At 40.1% G+C, this 15917-nt stretch overlaps 3 protein-coding genes across 5 annotated transcripts; all 3 read left to right on the top strand.

Annotated features, from left to right (window-relative positions):
- Positions 1–625: 625 nt before the first annotated feature.
- On the top strand, positions 626–3393 carry LOC136344220 (zinc transporter ZIP3-like). The gene is made up of 2 exons (XM_066291463.1): positions 626–1341; positions 2477–3393. Exons 1-2 carry the CDS (start codon positions 925–927, stop codon positions 3371–3373), a joined length of 1314 nt encoding a protein of 437 aa, XP_066147560.1. The 5' UTR covers positions 626–924; the 3' UTR covers positions 3374–3393.
- A 517-nt stretch (positions 3394–3910) lies between these two features.
- On the top strand, positions 3911–6094 carry LOC136344005 (cilia- and flagella-associated protein 53-like). Its single transcript, XM_066291037.1, has 9 exons — positions 3911–4038; positions 4088–4320; positions 4371–4547; positions 4592–4754; positions 4807–4987; positions 5038–5174; positions 5400–5618; positions 5668–5880; positions 5933–6094. The coding sequence occupies exons 1-9, from the start codon at positions 3931–3933 to the stop codon at positions 6092–6094; spliced, it is 1593 nt and encodes a 530-aa protein (XP_066147134.1). The 5' UTR covers positions 3911–3930.
- Positions 6095–6848: 754 nt separating this feature from the next.
- On the top strand, positions 6849–12439 carry LOC136344218 (juvenile hormone esterase-like). 3 transcript variants are annotated; one of them, XM_066291461.1, is made up of 12 exons: positions 7184–7372; positions 7657–8119; positions 8315–8541; positions 8594–8737; positions 8784–8946; positions 9001–9186; positions 9629–9828; positions 9884–10058; positions 10111–10298; positions 10351–10513; positions 10564–10699; positions 11716–12439. In XM_066291461.1, the coding sequence occupies exons 3-12, from the start codon at positions 8344–8346 to the stop codon at positions 12026–12028; spliced, it is 1866 nt and encodes a 621-aa protein (XP_066147558.1). In that variant the 5' UTR covers positions 7184–7372; positions 7657–8119; positions 8315–8343; the 3' UTR covers positions 12029–12439. The 3 variants fall into 3 exon arrangements, with proteins under 3 accessions (XP_066147557.1, XP_066147558.1, XP_066147556.1); XM_066291460.1 differs by lacking the exons at positions 7184–7372; positions 7657–8119 and adding an exon at positions 6849–6948; XM_066291459.1 differs by lacking the exon at positions 7657–8119 and having other exon boundaries at positions 7185–7372.
- The last annotated feature ends 3478 nt before the right edge of the window (positions 12440–15917 follow it).

The raw sequence follows: 15917 nt of genomic DNA, 5'->3' as shown, positions 1-15917 counted from the left end.
ATTTTCCCAAAATGACGCCCAGAGAAGGACGTAAAAACTGTGGCGTAACTCGTCTTCCAACGAGATGTATCTAAGGAAACTTAAGCTCTATTCCGACAGAATACGTAAGCTCATTTTCCAACGAGAACAAATCGGTACACACATTTCCCCCATTTAAAGACCTTCGTGCCCCCATCTGCTCCGTAACGCGACTTTTAAATTCCGATCAATACAAAGAAATTTTAGCGATACCGATTTATATTGCATGGCGAAATCTCCCTTTAAGACCTATGACGAATTTGCGGAGATACTTATTCAGATGTTCCATATCACAACATCGTTTCGGGAGATTTTTTTAGTTCAAACTTCACCTGAAGTTTAAACTAAAAAAAGGAGGGGGTGCCTACCCGCCTCTGATTTTTTTCAGCAATGTGATTGTTACTCTACAGATAGAAAAAATTTGAAGACCGTAAATCTAAATAAAAAGCAGTGGTGCGTCTCGTCCCCGAGATCCGTCACCGTCGAACGACTAAACAGTGGCGTAGCTTTCTCCCAAACGCAGTTACAAAAAAGAAAAGAGCGTGAAGACGGCCGCTGCCATTTTACAGGGGAATCCCCAATTGCGTCGTTCCCCCTCCAACGACGTTTGACACCTCTATTTATTAACAATTATCGCTAATTGCTCTTCTCAGACTCCTGAAAGCTCTGGCGACAGGCACTCTAGCAAATTAACAATCATCCACTAATAAAAATAATTCCCACTAAAATCTATACTGATTGTGCGCAGCTATTAGATTCATAACATTGCTGTACCCTTACTTTTATGCTTTAGTTGTTTCCACCTGCTTTTAACGATCCCTAGTAGGAGAGTGGGTCGAAAAGAACAATCTTAGTATTGTGCAATCATCATTTTCAATCATTCATCAACCGGTGAGTTTCGTCAAAATGAACTTGACCTCGACGAAAATATGCGTGGCATTGATATTCGGTTTCTGGAGATTCTTCTGGGGCATTCTGCCGGTGAAGCTGGACAGGTGGTTCAAGAAAACTGGCGAAAAGACCTCTCCCGATTCAAAGACATTCATCAACGAACGGAGACATCAGCAAGTGAGCTGCCTGGTAGCGCTGACTCAGTCTTTCGGAGGTGGAGTGCTGTTTGCTACCTGTTTCTTGCATATGATCAAGGAACTGTTCCTGTCCGTGGAAGAGATCAAGGTGAAGTGGAATATCAACAACGAGTACCCAATATCGCAGCTGATTATTGCAACCGGGTTCTTCTTTGTTTATTTTTTGGAGGAGTTCAGTCACTGGGTGATCAACAGGAACAAGAAGAAAGGGTGCACCAAGGAAAACGTCGAGAAGGTCAGTAACAGCTCCGAATGTTAGGTAGCATATGAGAAAGAGAACGGAAACCTTTTGAGCGTTGTAAGAGATTAACGCACTATCCTAGATTAGGATTAAAATACGTTTTTATAAGGGTTAAAAGCCAAAATATAGTTAAAAAATAGTTGGGAATCGGCCCTGCGTTGTATTATGAAATATAAATTTATTTTCGTTAGAAAGCTGTCATTTTCCACTTAAGAAAACGAAGTAAAGGTCAATTTCCGGTTTGACCGGAAGTCGTTGCAGGCTGAGAGTATTTTCCAATGTCGGGTTTTTTTCCAAAAGTGAAAAATACAAACTGCAAAAACACATTAAACTTGTAATTTTCCATGCGAGGATTGCGCCAACTCCCAAAGGGGAACTTCACACATGCTCGAATAAATTCATTTATGCCCTTCGCCATACAGACTTCAACAAGTAGCAACCTTCCAAGTTTTAGATTTGAAAATCTAAATATGTACCCTGCATGGTATTTCATTAGCGACGGTTCGATTTTTTCATCAGGCTGTTGATGTTTGAAGGACGGAAAGTCCATTTATCAAAACGGGCGCTTTCGCCGATTTCTAAGCTTTCCAGTTAGTTTCCAGTTGTGTTGTCTTAGGACATTCCGCATTATCGCCAATTCTCAAGGAAAAATCGAAAGAAACTCTCAATCGAAGCAGAGAAATAAATAAAACGCGACAAGCAAATTTAAGATCTGCAAATTCATCCACGATACATCTCGTGCATTCGCGTTCCATGAAAACACGAAAATGGCACGCGAACCAATGCTTACTTTTTATTCGAACAAAACCGAAATTTGGAATTTTAATTTGATATATTTTAGCTTTAAGTACTGCACTGGCTAACAAGTAATTTCGGATAATTTCATTATCGTTGTGTTGCTTTATTCAACGTAATCAATCATAAAAAAAAAACCCGCAATTTTTCACCTTGCGAAAGCATTAATATCAGAGCTTACAATGAAGTTCTCCTCGAAGCACTATACCCCGCACATTGATGGTCTTTCCGAAGTTCTAATTGCGCTAGCACAGGCAAGAGAATTTACATTTCTCGCAAACCTTTGAATTTTTATCCCTCCGTGTCCAAAATCGATAACTCCGTTATATTACAGGTGGCGAAAGTCACGGTCAAGTCTCCGACGTCCTCGATGGTCTCTTCAACCAGAAGCACCAGAAGCTTCAAATCTTCTAAAGTATCTCCCGTAAAAACTGTTGCTACCATAGAGGAGTGGGAGCTCAACAACAAAAACCATCAACTTAATTCAAATCGGAAGAACCACAACGGGCTTGTAATAACGAAATTAAAGAATGAAAAACCTTCAGTGGAACCATTTTTGAACTCCCCAGAGAACAATGAAAAACTATTGCAGAGAACTTTTAGCTCCAAAAGCAGCAGACACTCGATCCAGGAAGAGATCGATAGAGCCAATTTCGAAATCATCCGGGAAGAACGGTTGACCCCCGAAGCCGAAGAGGAAGTGAAAGACCAGGAACAGCTGATGCGATGCGTTCTTACTATTGCAGCCCTATGCCTCCATTCCCTACTAGAAGGGCTTTCCATAGGAATCCAGAAGTTTCAATACGAAATTTGGTACCTCTTCGTGGCCATAAGCATTCATTCCGCGTCCATCCTGTTCTGCATCGGCGTAGAACTAATCTTAGCTCAAACCAGAGTCAAATACATAATAGTCCAAATGACAATCCTGGCCCTTGCCAGCCCTTTGGGCATCTTCTTAGGACTGCTGGTAACCGAAGAAACCTCGATGAAAGCTTCGACCATGTCAGTTACATCAATTGCTCTGGAAGGGTTTTCTGCCGGCACCATTCTCTATATTACATTCTTTGAAGTGCTGAATAGGGAGAAGGAAAGGAGAGTATACAGGGTGCGACGAGGGTTGTGTATTGTGGGAGGGTTTGCGTTGATGGCGCTGCTGCAGTTTTCTGAAAGCAAATATGGAAAGCATGGTTTGGGGAAGGAGGAAGGACTTTTGAATGTGACCGTGTCGTAATTTGGAGGTGGTAGAACGGTATCCTGATGTATATTAGATTTGAAAATTCAACGCTTGTATATAAAATTTGTAAAAGAAAAAATCGTGTTTAGTTATTTCGTTTCCTCCTGGGGCAATACTGAAATCCTATCGAGTAAGAGGTTGAAGCTGCTAGATGGGATTTTTTAAATTTGGATCAACACACTCCCGATCGCAGCACATCCAGGAAGAAAGATCCGATCGATGGAGTCACGCAGTAAAGACAAAGGCATAAAAATTTATACGCACTGATCATACTTCCTTAACGGTCACATTAAATAAAAATTGATTAATGACCACTTTAATTTGCAAATGCATAAATCAATGAGAAATAATTCAGTGCTTAGTAACCAGTTATTTCCCTTCAACCCTTGTTTCCTTAGCGTTTAATGATAAACACGGTAAAAGGACACCTGCCTGTTTCCCTTGGAGCTATCGAGCAAATAATATTTATAACATCCTTCGGGGGTGATTTTTATATCGGGTAAACATATCTTATTTAGCTTTTTTGCCCTCTACAAACGGCATATCTGTTACAGATGAACAAGATATTTGGTGAAAAGAATAATTGCCGAAAGCCCATACGACAGAGATCACCTAACAATGATACACTAATCCCTTCAATATCTCCCGGATATCATGGACACGTAAGTTTGAATTAATTCTCAGAGAATCGCAAATGAATTTACTTTTAAGTATCGAAGACGACCCAACACAGATGAACTTGCCCGAATGGCACATCACCAACGACAAAAGCTGGCTGCGCACCAACTTAGAGAGGAAACTGAAAAGAAACAGGCGCTTAGAGACGCCATTGAAGTCGATTTTGAAAAACATGCGATGAAGAAGAGATATCAGAAGTGTCTTGCGGATAAAATCCAGCAGAAATGGCAGGACCATGAGGTCACCATCGAAGCTCGTCGTCAGAGGCATGCTTTCGCAGTATTTGAAGAAGCTGTCTAAAGTTTTAGTTTCCCAGACTCCGTGAGATCCTTGATAAAGAAGAAAGACAATTTTACTACGAGGCTGCAGGCGCTGCTCAGGAGGATGCTACTCAGAAAATGGAGGACATGAAGAAGAGAACGGAGATGCTGAAGGCCAAGCGAGAAGCTGAGAGATTAGAAGTCGTCCATCAGAAGAGGATACAGCAATATAGGTAAGCGTGTTGGTTCCGGAAACACGATTGCAGAAAATTTTCAGAGACAGATGTCAAGAACTGAGACCCGCATTATCGAAACAACATCTGATGGAGTCTAAGTATGCTCAGCTTCAGCAAATGAGGGAAAACATGGCGAGGAGGGAGACCGATAGAGAGCTGGATAATATGTGGCATGAGCTAACCCTTAAGGATATAGAAGCGAAAGTACGTTTCGGTCCAATATATACCGTGGATAATGCAAGAGAATGTCCCGTAGAAAAATAGAGAAGTGCAAGATGTATTGGAGAGGCAGAACAAAGAACAGGAGACTTTGCAAATTTGGGATAAGCAGGTCAAGGTGAAACAACTGATGAAGCAGGAGACGGACAGGGCGGCACAGGACTACAGGTTGGAAACGGAGAAGTTGAGCGAGGAGCTACGCAAAGAGGAGATCAGGGGTATGCTTTAGTGTTAGCTCATCATCACGGTAATTTTTGTTCGGCTTTAGCTTTGAACGAGAAGAGAATGGGAAGGGGCAAAGAAGCCAAGCGAATTCTCGAACAAATCGAGATTCAGAAACAGCTTCAGGTCCGAAAGAAGAGAGAGGAGACTGCTCAAGAACAGGCATTTGCTACTCTCACTCAGGTACAAGAACATTTAATTTAATTGAAGAATAAATTTGCCAAGCTCAGATAAACAAATAACAACAATAAGAACGTTTTTTCAAACATGTACACGACGTGAAAAATCTTAATTGGATTTCGTAAAGCGTTACACGTTTCAAGTCGTTTAAATTGATGTAAAAAAAAAAAAACTGTTTTGGTGCTTTCGAATTTAATTCTCAGGGAAATTCACTGCTGAAGCTTTCAGGCTGAAGCTGAGAAAGAGCAAGCTTCCTTGCAGAACGCCACTGAGAGGGCCAAAAGGGAAATCGCCCTCTATCACAAACAACTCAAAGAACTAGAAGAGCAGCGCAAGCTCGAAGAAAAGCAGTTGATCGACATTTTTGAAACTCACAGCAAAATCGTCGAAGCTAAGGAGGATGAAGCTAGGCGGAAGATTCAACTTGCGAAGCAACAATTGCAGCAGGTATTAAATTTCTAATTCTCCTTTCATACTCTGGAGGCAATTTGTTTAGGATGTCCTGGTTGAAAGGGCCGAACAAATCCACCACAAGAAATTACAAGCTCAGCAGCAGATGAAGCTGAAAGAAGCCGAAAATGAGCTTCTGAGGGCGGACTTGGAAACCACTAGGAGACTGCAGTCCGAGAGTGGCAGATTAGAGAAGCAGGCAGCTTTTCAGTATAGAGATGATTTGCAGAGGCAGATTCAGCATAATAGCGTTTTAAGGGTGTGTTTGAGCTAACCTTAACCACGGCACTTACTTAATTGGCCTTTAATAGCAAATAGAGAGGGAGGAGCTGCAGAGGGAGATGAAAAAGGGATTGGAAGATGAGGAAAAATACAGAAAGATCGTGGAGGAAGGTCTAATTGGCGAAGCTCAAGGAGGCGCAAAACATCCCTTTCGACGAGTTTTAGAGGGGCACGACGATATTTGTCAATAATTTTGTGAATCGATGCTGTAAAGTTTGAGATTGGAATACATTTGTCTTTCGATTTTTAGCGTTCCGTTAAAATTGACAGGACATTAATAATTCCGCCTTTAAGCATCGAAATAGAAAGGTTTAAACTCAAGTAGATATTTTCTTCTATGCTGCCAGAAAAGTTTCTGAACGGAACTTCCAGGAAAAGCAATTTCAGCGCAATCACAGAAAGCAGATATGAGAAGATAAATAATCTAAAATCAGTTGTGTCAAAACGAGGATTTATACTTCGCTTCCGGTTCTTGGAAAAATCCCCAGAAACTCATTAAAATTGATTTATGAAACAAACAAATACGTTCTCACCGAAACAGTTGAATAATCGAAAAACAAATTTCGGGATGTTTTTTTTTTTTTTTTTTTTTTTTTTTTTTTTTTTTTTTTTGAACTAAAAAGGCATTCGGAAGGTTTATCAGCTGGGGCCCGTTTTCCATGAAATGTACGAATTTAAATAGTTTCAAAATTTTAAATAAACAACAAATGTTAATAAATTCGGAAAATTGACGAGGGCAGAAAAAGTCCATAGTTTTAACAGCGCAATTTCTACGTCGAGCATCGCTCAAAGTTCTTTGTTTTGTTTTTAACAAACGACATAAAAATTAATTAAATAAAAATAATTGTTATATAGGTAATCACGCACCAGATAAAAGAATTATGTCAGTAGTTATGTCTTGATTTATTTATTAAAAAGTTATTAATATTTCTCGACACATCTAAACATTGCCTGAGATATAAAAGGGTTATCTACGTTACTTTTACCATTCAGAATTATGCAGAGCATCAGTGATAGTGCTGAGCGTTTCTAAGGAACTTTCAAGGTAGGTACTTTAGGGGGTATTATTACAGGTAAACCGTAATGCAATTGAGACACTTCTTGTTTACTCAGCTCCTTTTTCAATTCGATCTTTTCCAATTGGTTGGGTAAAAACAAATGTGCGAATAACTAAAAATAATTCTCAAGGCAAGGTTATCTTTGACCGTTAATTAAATAGATTTAATGGCGATGAAATTTTAAGGAAAAGCAAGATAGAGTTTAGAGTGAATTAACAACAATTCCATAATTCATATTTATTTTCGTGATGTTGTATAAAGTGTGAGAGAATGGGAATATTGTTCAATTGCACAAAGTGAGAACTTTGGGTCGGTCAAGTTCCAGCATGAATCCGTAGTTTTGTTGTTGGGTTTATTTTTTTTGTTCATCTGCCGAATACCGAAGAGTTTGATATTTTCCCCATTTCTCGGGTAAGTGAAAACGTGAAAATTCGATGTTCGGAGGGTCCGAAAATCAACGCGCCATCAACTTTAACTCCAGGCCAATTCCCTTGTCGTTTCGCAATCTGAACCGTTTTCAATTTTTCAAGAAACTCAGTGTTGACGATATATTAATAGAGTTGATTAACGCGTACTATTAACCTATGACTTTTCATGACCGGGAATTTTAACTTGTTCCTGGCTAACCAGGAGGGAGGCAGTTTCATGGTTTTATAAATTATGATTTGCGTGTTTGATTCAAAGCTTTCCTTTAGGTTCGGTTTCTCGGGCCCCAAAGCGTTCTGGTAACTCCGCCGGCAAGATTGGAAATTGACTAATTGGTCAACCCTCGGCTACCATTCCGTCGCTTCCGGTGAGACTACCTTCCCGTCGAAGCATTAGGAGCTCGAACAATCGGTCTTAACGTCAAAACTATAAAACCCCGCTGGGTTTTTCCCAAACGTGTTGCCTTGACTCACGTCAGAGGTTAAAAAGGCCTTTGGTTTGCGACCTTGCAGAGCAGAAGCTGGTCTTCGAAGAAGCATCGTAAGGATTTGCCGACGAGATCCTTAAATAGTCGTTTTATCTTTTAGCTCGAGCGTCCTTGACTTAAATTAGAATCTCTGGAAAACGGTTAGAGCTACAGCTAGTTCCCTCACCAACCGAGAGAACACCTAGCAATTTTATCGTTCGACAACAGCACTGCAGTAAACTTGGTCTTATGAGTATTATGCAGAGGCAAGATTTTCAAAAAGCTTTAAAAAATTTAGGGCAAATCAACGATGATAAACTCATATTTTTGATATATATAATAACAACACATTGCAATTTGCAAAACTCGTTTTAATCTCGGAGCAAATGACCTTTGAATACTCATTATTATTACGTAGCTACATACGAGATTAAATAACACTTTCTATTCAATGTTTTTAGACTCAACTAGATCGGACGGAACATCAACAATGTTGTCCCTTTCGTTGCTTCTCTGCGGCCTCATACAGGTTACATATCAATATTGTGGGGAAGACACCTGTAATCCCTCGCTGGACTATTACGACCCTCTGGTCAGGGATTCCGGGATTACTCCAAAGGGCAACACATTTTTCAGTTTCAATGGCATCCCATATGCGAAACCTCCGGTAGGAGCTCTGAGGTTCCAGGTAAACGATTTACAATCAACGCGCAATGAGGTTTTAACCTGGGATATCGTAGAATCCTCAAGAACTGGAAAAATCCTGTTGCCACAGTCAAGTCAAGGGCCCCCCAGCGTGTATACAGAAGAACTATTTGTTTTCCGATCACCCCGAAATCGAAGGACAAGAGGACTGTCTGTATCTGAACGTGCATGTTCCCGAGGTACGTAATAATCGTAAATCTCAACGTAATTCAATGTAAAATTCAGGAAGTGTGCACATCTGGATCGACCACTAAAGCAGCGGTAATGGTGTTCATCCATTGGGGGGCCTTCATTGCTGGCCAAAGTTCCCCTGACTATTTGGGGCCTTCTTACCTCATGGATGAAGGCATCATAGTAGTGACCTTCAACTACAGGCTTGGACCTTTTGGTAGGCAGGTGTCGTATTCGTTCGATTTTAGTGCTGTAGCTATATGATTTCCAGGGTTTTTATCCACGCTGGATGACGAAGCTCCGGGCAACTACGCTTTGAAAGACCAAGTGCTTGTTCTGAAATGGGTGAAAGAGAATATTGGCGCCTTCGGGGGAGACAATCTCAATGTTACAATTTTTGGACAGAGCGCTGGGGCGGCATGCGTCCACTATCACATGCTGAGGCCCGAATCTGCAGGTAAATACGGTGGTTCCTTAAGGGGCGACCTCAATAGGTCACGTATCTCTACGAGAAACTGCAGCAAACCTCCAGAAACTCACGTCTCTTCGCATCTAACACGCGCGGAAAATGCTTTTCTACCGCAAAACTGATCGCAGTTGATGTATCGACGCAAGAGCGAGTTCTGTCAATGATTGAACGCCATAATGACGCTTTCGCGCAAGTCACGAGCAACATTTTTCCAACAGGCGCATGTGCGTTAACTCTCTACCGCGTATATAAGTAACGCAGTTTCGTCGCCCGCACGTCATACGTCCTGGAAAAACTTTAACCCCGACACGCACATTTTCGATCTTCGTGAGAAAAATTCCACCGTTCAAGTGAAATTCCCTGGATGGGCCATTGAGTTAGCGACGTCCTCTTTGAGGAGTCTCTGAAGGATGTCTATTTTACATTTCAGTATACTTTAATCGAGCCATATCACAGAGCGGAAATGCATTGGCGCTTTGGGCCACACCCTTCAACGCAATTCAGAGAAATGTTACGGACGCTCAAGCAAATTTTGTGGGATGTGGCAACATAACCAACAACCAGGTTTTAATGAACTGCTTGAGAAATGTACCAGCGGAGGAATTCATGGATTCTCAAGATAAATTTAAAGTGAACGAATCGCTTATATATTTATAACAAATATCGTTATATCAAATGTTTCTAGGTCTTTTACACAAACCCCCTAGTAGTATTTGGACCAGTAATAGAAAAAAGGACGTGCAGAAATAGGGAACCGTTTTTAACCAAAATGCCTCTGGAGTATATTTTAAGTGGAGAATTAGCGAAGATTCCTTGGATGACCGGGGTCACCAAAAACGAGGGAAATATTATGGCCGCACGTGAGTTTTAGAATATCCCCAAATTTCAGTACATCTATTTCACATATTCCAGCACTTGTGCGCTCATCCCGCATTAGACAACTTCTAAACGCAAAATTCGAGAAGACACTATCGAATATTCTCTTATTATTCCAATTGAGTACCACCGACGTTAAAGGTCTATACAAAAGTGTATTAAATTTCTACTTTAAAGGTGAAGAGGATGTTAATAACAGGAACACTATCAAGGGCTTGGTGAACGTAAGTTTTATGATATTTCAAGAAAAGAAACGGTTTACAATGTATCTTCCAGCTTTATTCCGACAGGACTTTTATATACCCCATGTATCAATCTTTGGAGGTTCACCTCAAGCAGGCGCAAACTCCCATATATCTTTACAGTTTCGAGTATGAAGGCCAAAACAGTTACCTTCCTTGGTTCTCAAACACGAATGAAACCATCGACTTCCACTGGGGTTAGCAAAAACGGAAAATCCTTGGTTTTTTCTATTATACCGTTTTACAGATACCACCCATTGCGACGAATTGATATATCTATTCAAGTCGCCAGCTCTATTTTATAATCAAATAAACCGCAGGTCGACAGATGGAAAAGTCCGATCTTTGCTGACCAACATGTGGGCAAATTTTGCAAAATTTGGGTGAGTACCAAGTGGTCTAGACGAACGAGGGGACAGGGCCTACTAAATCGCTTATTGCCGGCGTTTCCTCAAAAGTGAGACAATAATTTTCTGAGCCTAGTACAGATTATACCGTGCGATCCCAAGTCTATCGGTCAGCTTTTGAGAAAAACAGTTAGAAATTTGGCGACAAATGCAATACAAACTCCGTTAAAGAGCACGTGAACTAGGAAAAAACTTGTTTGTTGGTTTTTCATTGCTAATAAAAAATATGCAAATATGCAAAAACGTGCCGATTTCACTTTCAAAGGAAACATTCTTTAAGTCGGTTTTCCATTAAATTGCGTGCACCTTCCAGCGGGGGTGAAAGCAACCATCAGACCCAGGCTGAAAGGGTTCAAGAGAGAAATTACATTTGCATACGGGGAAATTCAAAAAGCGGTTTTTGTGAATGTTAGAGTGAAGTGTGTAAACAGACTTTATTACTGTTGGAAAAATAATGGACAGCATTTTGGACATTTAAAACATTAATGATCGATTTTTCTACAATACGTTCGGTACCTAAGCTAAGGTTGGACGTGATTTTCCGAAAACCTCTCAATGAAAAGTGCCTTTGGCCAGGTAACTGAACTGTCTTTCAAATGAGGTGTAACTCAGCCCTTCTTTCCATTTAAGACTTTAATAGTCGTTTCCACTCCCGCTAGAGGGAGCACGCAAATCGGCAAAAAATCGACTTAAAGAAAATCCCCTGAAAATAGAATCGGCGTATTTTGTACATTTACATATCTGCTATAACCAAAATATCGAGAGTGATTCCTTTTCAAGTTAACACGCTGTACAATCTAAACTCTGCTTTGGAGGCGCTCTATTTGCAGTCAAGGTGACACAGTCTTCCTCGTTTCTTAAACCACCGATGGAAAGCTTTGCGCAACGTTTACTAAAATATCTGCAGATCAATTAGTATTTTAACAACAGAACGCAACAATCGTTTAGTAACTCCTTTCTCAAGTTTCCCCTTTGCTTTACCTTTGTTCCAGAGATCCAAACCCAACGGTGACACCAATTCGGCAAAGGTGGAATCCGCTAAGTGGAAAAAAGGAGTTATGCTGCAGCTGCAGCTGCAGCTGCAGGTTGCTAAACGAGGCCGTGGAAGTGTTGCGTTTTACTGGAGACTCCACTAGAGGGATAAACGTTACTGTATCCAAAGGATTTTACAAGGAAAGAATGGAGTTTTGGCAAAACCGTAATATCCTTGAAAATGCTAATGTGACCTGCAACTTTGAGAGTCGGAAATCGAAAGATTACAAAAGCACCAGCGAAAGAGCTTATTTAAAATTTTTCATTGATTAAGTGCGTACTTTTTTCTAGTAAATACCAAAGCTAGCAATATCAACCTCGCATTTAAGTCATTACATCCGGTGACTGTATATATTTTTATTATTATTTATGAACTTCGAGTCATCTCATAAATTAACCATCCAGACAATTCATTTCTGAGGGAGATACAATTTATAATTAGGTTAATTATAATTATAATTTTTGGTCTATATTGGTATAAATTATTTCTTCAAATTGAGAAGGTATCGGTGGCAATCGAATGTGCTCGTTGCCATTTAATATCTCAAATTTCTAAATCTAATTGCGGATAATTAGGCACTGTAGATGGTTAGTGGCAAATGTAGCCTTGCGACCTATTGTTTATCATGTGACGAATGAATGAAGTCTCTATTAAATATACATTTCATTGTTATGGAAATTGGATCGCAAGCTTTTATTTGAGAAATAATGCAGTTTAATGCAATGTTTAAACAATGAAATGCAAGTAAAAACCCTGTAATCGTCATTTAATTAGACAGATTAAGTAATCGGTAATCGCAAGACAAACGAGCTTTGTTTCAGCCAGTTGAACTTTTGTGGGGATTTATTTCTTGCGTTACGATCCTTTATCGTTTGTTAGGCCGCCGCTTTGTTCGGATTTAGTGTGTGGGAATTCAGCCTGTTTCTTCGATTTTTCGAACTCTTCCATATTAAAATTACCCATTTACTGCAAAAGGACACACAGCACCAACGAAGAATGGTCACAAATCCGGACACGTCGTCATATTTCGTGCATTGATTGCGTTCGATAGTTCCCATTGCAATTTACCTTCGCCTCAGTTTTTAAGGTGTTTACTGATCTGCCGATATCTGATTTTCTTCGATAACCGACACAAACAGATTTTATGTAGAGGAGCTTACGAGGTGGTACACTTGCCTCGGATGGACCAGTTATGCGAAACTTCAATCAACTGTTTATTTCAAGCGAAGAGACAAATTCAAATTCGACGTTATTGGGACTAATACAGTACCTCTAGGAAGTCACAAATCTTCAAAATTTATTTATAGCACCGATACGTGAAAGTGCTTATATTACCATATCTTTATACTTCGCTTGTTACCGAGACACAGCAATATACAGGCTGCGTATATTTATACGGAATAACGATAATATAATTTTAAAAAAAAATTTTAATCAAAAAATGTTTTAAATAAAAGCCGGAAGGCTCATTGGTTGTCGCTCTTTTATGCTCTTGACCTTTATCCCCCCTCCCAAGATCATTCCGATAAAGTCTAATTTTAGTTATTCAAACGCTGCCCTCCATACCCCGATTACACCGTACTGCGCATACCTCAAATACACGTATTTACGCACAAAAATATTAAATGTTTTTGGCATCGGCTAAGGGAAAATTTCCAGAAAAAAACGTTCTCCTTATTAAAAAACAAACGATCAGAGAAGCAAAATAACAATTTACTGCTTTCGAGAATTAATTGTTATTTAATGTTCAAAGCGTTTGCTTGAATTCCTTCGTTATCCACACACAGCTCTATTCTCTGCATGAATGATGTTTTCATCTCGTCAGTTTGAACAGAGACGTCTTGTCCGATTGATTGCGTTACGCCGACAATATAATTTCTCAGGTCATCGACGCTATCCCGCTGATCTTCATAAACTTGATGTTTGAAACGGCCTCAAAAGAAAAAGGCACGGGGATCTAAATCCGGCCACCTGGCTGGCCACTGTATTCCACCAGCAAAAAATTGCTTTTTTAAAATTGGAAGTTGGAATTTTCGCTTGACTTTTAAAATGTACAGGGTGAAATTTCATTTGTTTGGACACTCAAATAAGTGAGGACACCATAAAACGATTCGCAAATAGGGGGTGGCGTTTGAGAAACTAAAGTTGGAGCCCGTTGCGATGTTAAGGGTTCCGAAAGAAAAGGTTCGAGCGCACCACAAAGTAACGACAAATTAGCCCGCAAGCTTTTACTTCAAACACTTTTCGATAGAAAAAATATTTAAGAAGTTGCCATTATTCCATATACGTGACGGACCCCGTATTAACAGTTCGACCTTTGAGGCGGCGTATGACACTCTCCATTAGATCCTTCTTTCGTATTCGCCGTGCGGACAAAGCTGACAACGCTTTAAAAAAAGTAAGAATAGATAAGTCATCATTGGGCGAAAGCGCCCTGTTACATAACGACACATTTGTACCAAGTAAATTTATTGTAGTAATGGTTGACAAACTCGAAAGACGGGTAAGATCCATCAAATTTGTTTTTAATTATATTTACTGCACGTTCCATCCGAGAATATAGTCCTTTCACCGATCCTTGCTTCGTCGTTGCTTTCTATTTCGGCGGGCAATAATAGCCCATTTAGGTACATGGCCACACAAGAAAATGTTCCTCGCCGTGCTCGTCTATGTACATTGCAAATCGATCTAATACAATATCAATAATTGAAACACTCCTAATTGCGACCCGTGTTTAGACTGCGGCAATTGAATATTTCAAAATTATCGACAATTATGCAACATTTAAAAAGGTTCATTACAAATTTATGTTCATTACCGAACGTGGTTTGAACTATTAAATTAATGCCAAAGTTATTAAATTGCTATGTAGATTGTGTGCCATTAGATGGTCTTGTGAAACGGTCCCTTCACTTGCAGAAACATCCTGCTTATGTAGATTTACTGAAAAGTAAAAAAATTCAAATTACCGCATGCTGCGTCTGTTTCATCAACGTAGAAGATACTATGATAAATCATAATCTAGGCTAATGAACTTTTTGGCCGAATTATTAAGTTCATGTGAATAGTTTTGCAGTGATGATAGCCATGCTGGCAAAGGAGGATATGCAACATGATCGGGCACAATCTAAAATCTGGCTAACGGCTAGGTCGGCTCGAGACTCCGCGACATCTTGCCTCAGCAATTCCACTCCGCGGCTTCACCGGAGTCTTCCAACTTCAGGTTCTGGAAGCTTCAAATATCACGTTCCACCATTGATGTGACGGAAGGGGCCTTCTGTGGGCACACTCATCCATAGAAGGAACGCCGGGCATCCTCGAGAAGCATGGGAAGTTTCACCTCTGAGAATGTCCACAGCAATTGTGTGACGGAAGAATTTCCTTGGACCGTGGCCTCTGCACTCGAAAAATGTTGCAGGATATTAACATCGGCTTGGGTTTTCTTTGATCGAACAATGAAACTTTGCATAAATAGATTCTATTAAACCTTGAAACCTTTATCGAAATTCCTAATAATCACGTCTTACAATTGTATTCAAAAACGTGTTAATAATAACTTTATAATTACTTTCAAATTGTAAAGTTCACAAGTGTGCAGTATCCATAAACTTTCAAGGGTTCGCGTGAAGGTGATTCCACTGGCTCTCCTATCTCAGTTGATTTGATCAGAAAAGAACGATAATCTAATCCAATCTCTGCCGTTTTTCTTCAAAATCTTCCAGTGCGAGAACCGTTAAATTATCGACGTACGGTACTTTTCGAAGTACCTATCTTGCAGTACGGTTTTGTGGGTTTTTACCACAATTTCCGAATTGGTTATGTCAAACGCTCATCTACTACTTCTCATCCGTTAACAGCTTTTTGGCAGATATTTATCAGTAGGCCCGTCCTTTGTCAGACCCGTAAGGGCACGTTTTTCTACCGTCAGATAATTCCAAGAAGATCTGCGATTGACTTATTCAATTGGCCTTGCAATCGTGCTAAAGACTCAGATGTCTACCCCATGTGTTTTAGAATGACCAACGCCAGATTTCGGTACCAAGAAGTAGTCCCTTCTTCCGACCTGAAAGTTCCCAAAATTCCCACGGGAAGAACCAGGCTTCTTCACAAGCATTCCCAACGCACACGTCGCGACCGATCAGCCTAACATCTTACCACACA

The sequence above is a fragment of the Euwallacea fornicatus genome, chromosome 16 (assembly GCF_040115645.1).
Source record: "Euwallacea fornicatus isolate EFF26 chromosome 16, ASM4011564v1, whole genome shotgun sequence".
Taxonomy (NCBI): domain Eukaryota; kingdom Metazoa; phylum Arthropoda; class Insecta; order Coleoptera; family Curculionidae; genus Euwallacea; species Euwallacea fornicatus.
Note: the sequence above shows the minus strand (reverse complement) of the source record. Positions and strands in the feature narration are given on the sequence as shown.

Excerpts from the sequence above, each read along its gene's own strand:
- LOC136344218 (XM_066291460.1), top strand. The coding sequence starts at position 8,344 with ATGTTGTCCCTTTCGTTGCTTCTCTGCGGCCTCATACAGGTTACATAT. Across the intron at positions 8,947-9,000 it reads CTACAGGCTTGGACCTTTTG|GGTTTTTATCCACGCTGGAT; the intron begins GTAGGCAGGTGT and ends TATGATTTCCAG. Across the intron at positions 10,299-10,350 it reads CTATCAAGGGCTTGGTGAAC|CTTTATTCCGACAGGACTTT; the intron begins GTAAGTTTTATG and ends TGTATCTTCCAG.
- LOC136344005 (XM_066291037.1), top strand. The coding sequence starts at position 3,931 with ATGAACAAGATATTTGGTGAAAAGAATAATTGCCGAAAGCCCATACGA. Across the intron at positions 4,548-4,591 it reads AAGAGGATACAGCAATATAG|AGACAGATGTCAAGAACTGA; the intron begins GTAAGCGTGTTG and ends GAAAATTTTCAG. Across the intron at positions 4,988-5,037 it reads ACGCAAAGAGGAGATCAGGG|CTTTGAACGAGAAGAGAATG; the intron begins GTATGCTTTAGT and ends GTTCGGCTTTAG.
- LOC136344220 (XM_066291463.1), top strand. The coding sequence starts at position 925 with ATGAACTTGACCTCGACGAAAATATGCGTGGCATTGATATTCGGTTTC. Across the intron at positions 1,342-2,476 it reads CCAAGGAAAACGTCGAGAAG|GTGGCGAAAGTCACGGTCAA; the intron begins GTCAGTAACAGC and ends GTTATATTACAG.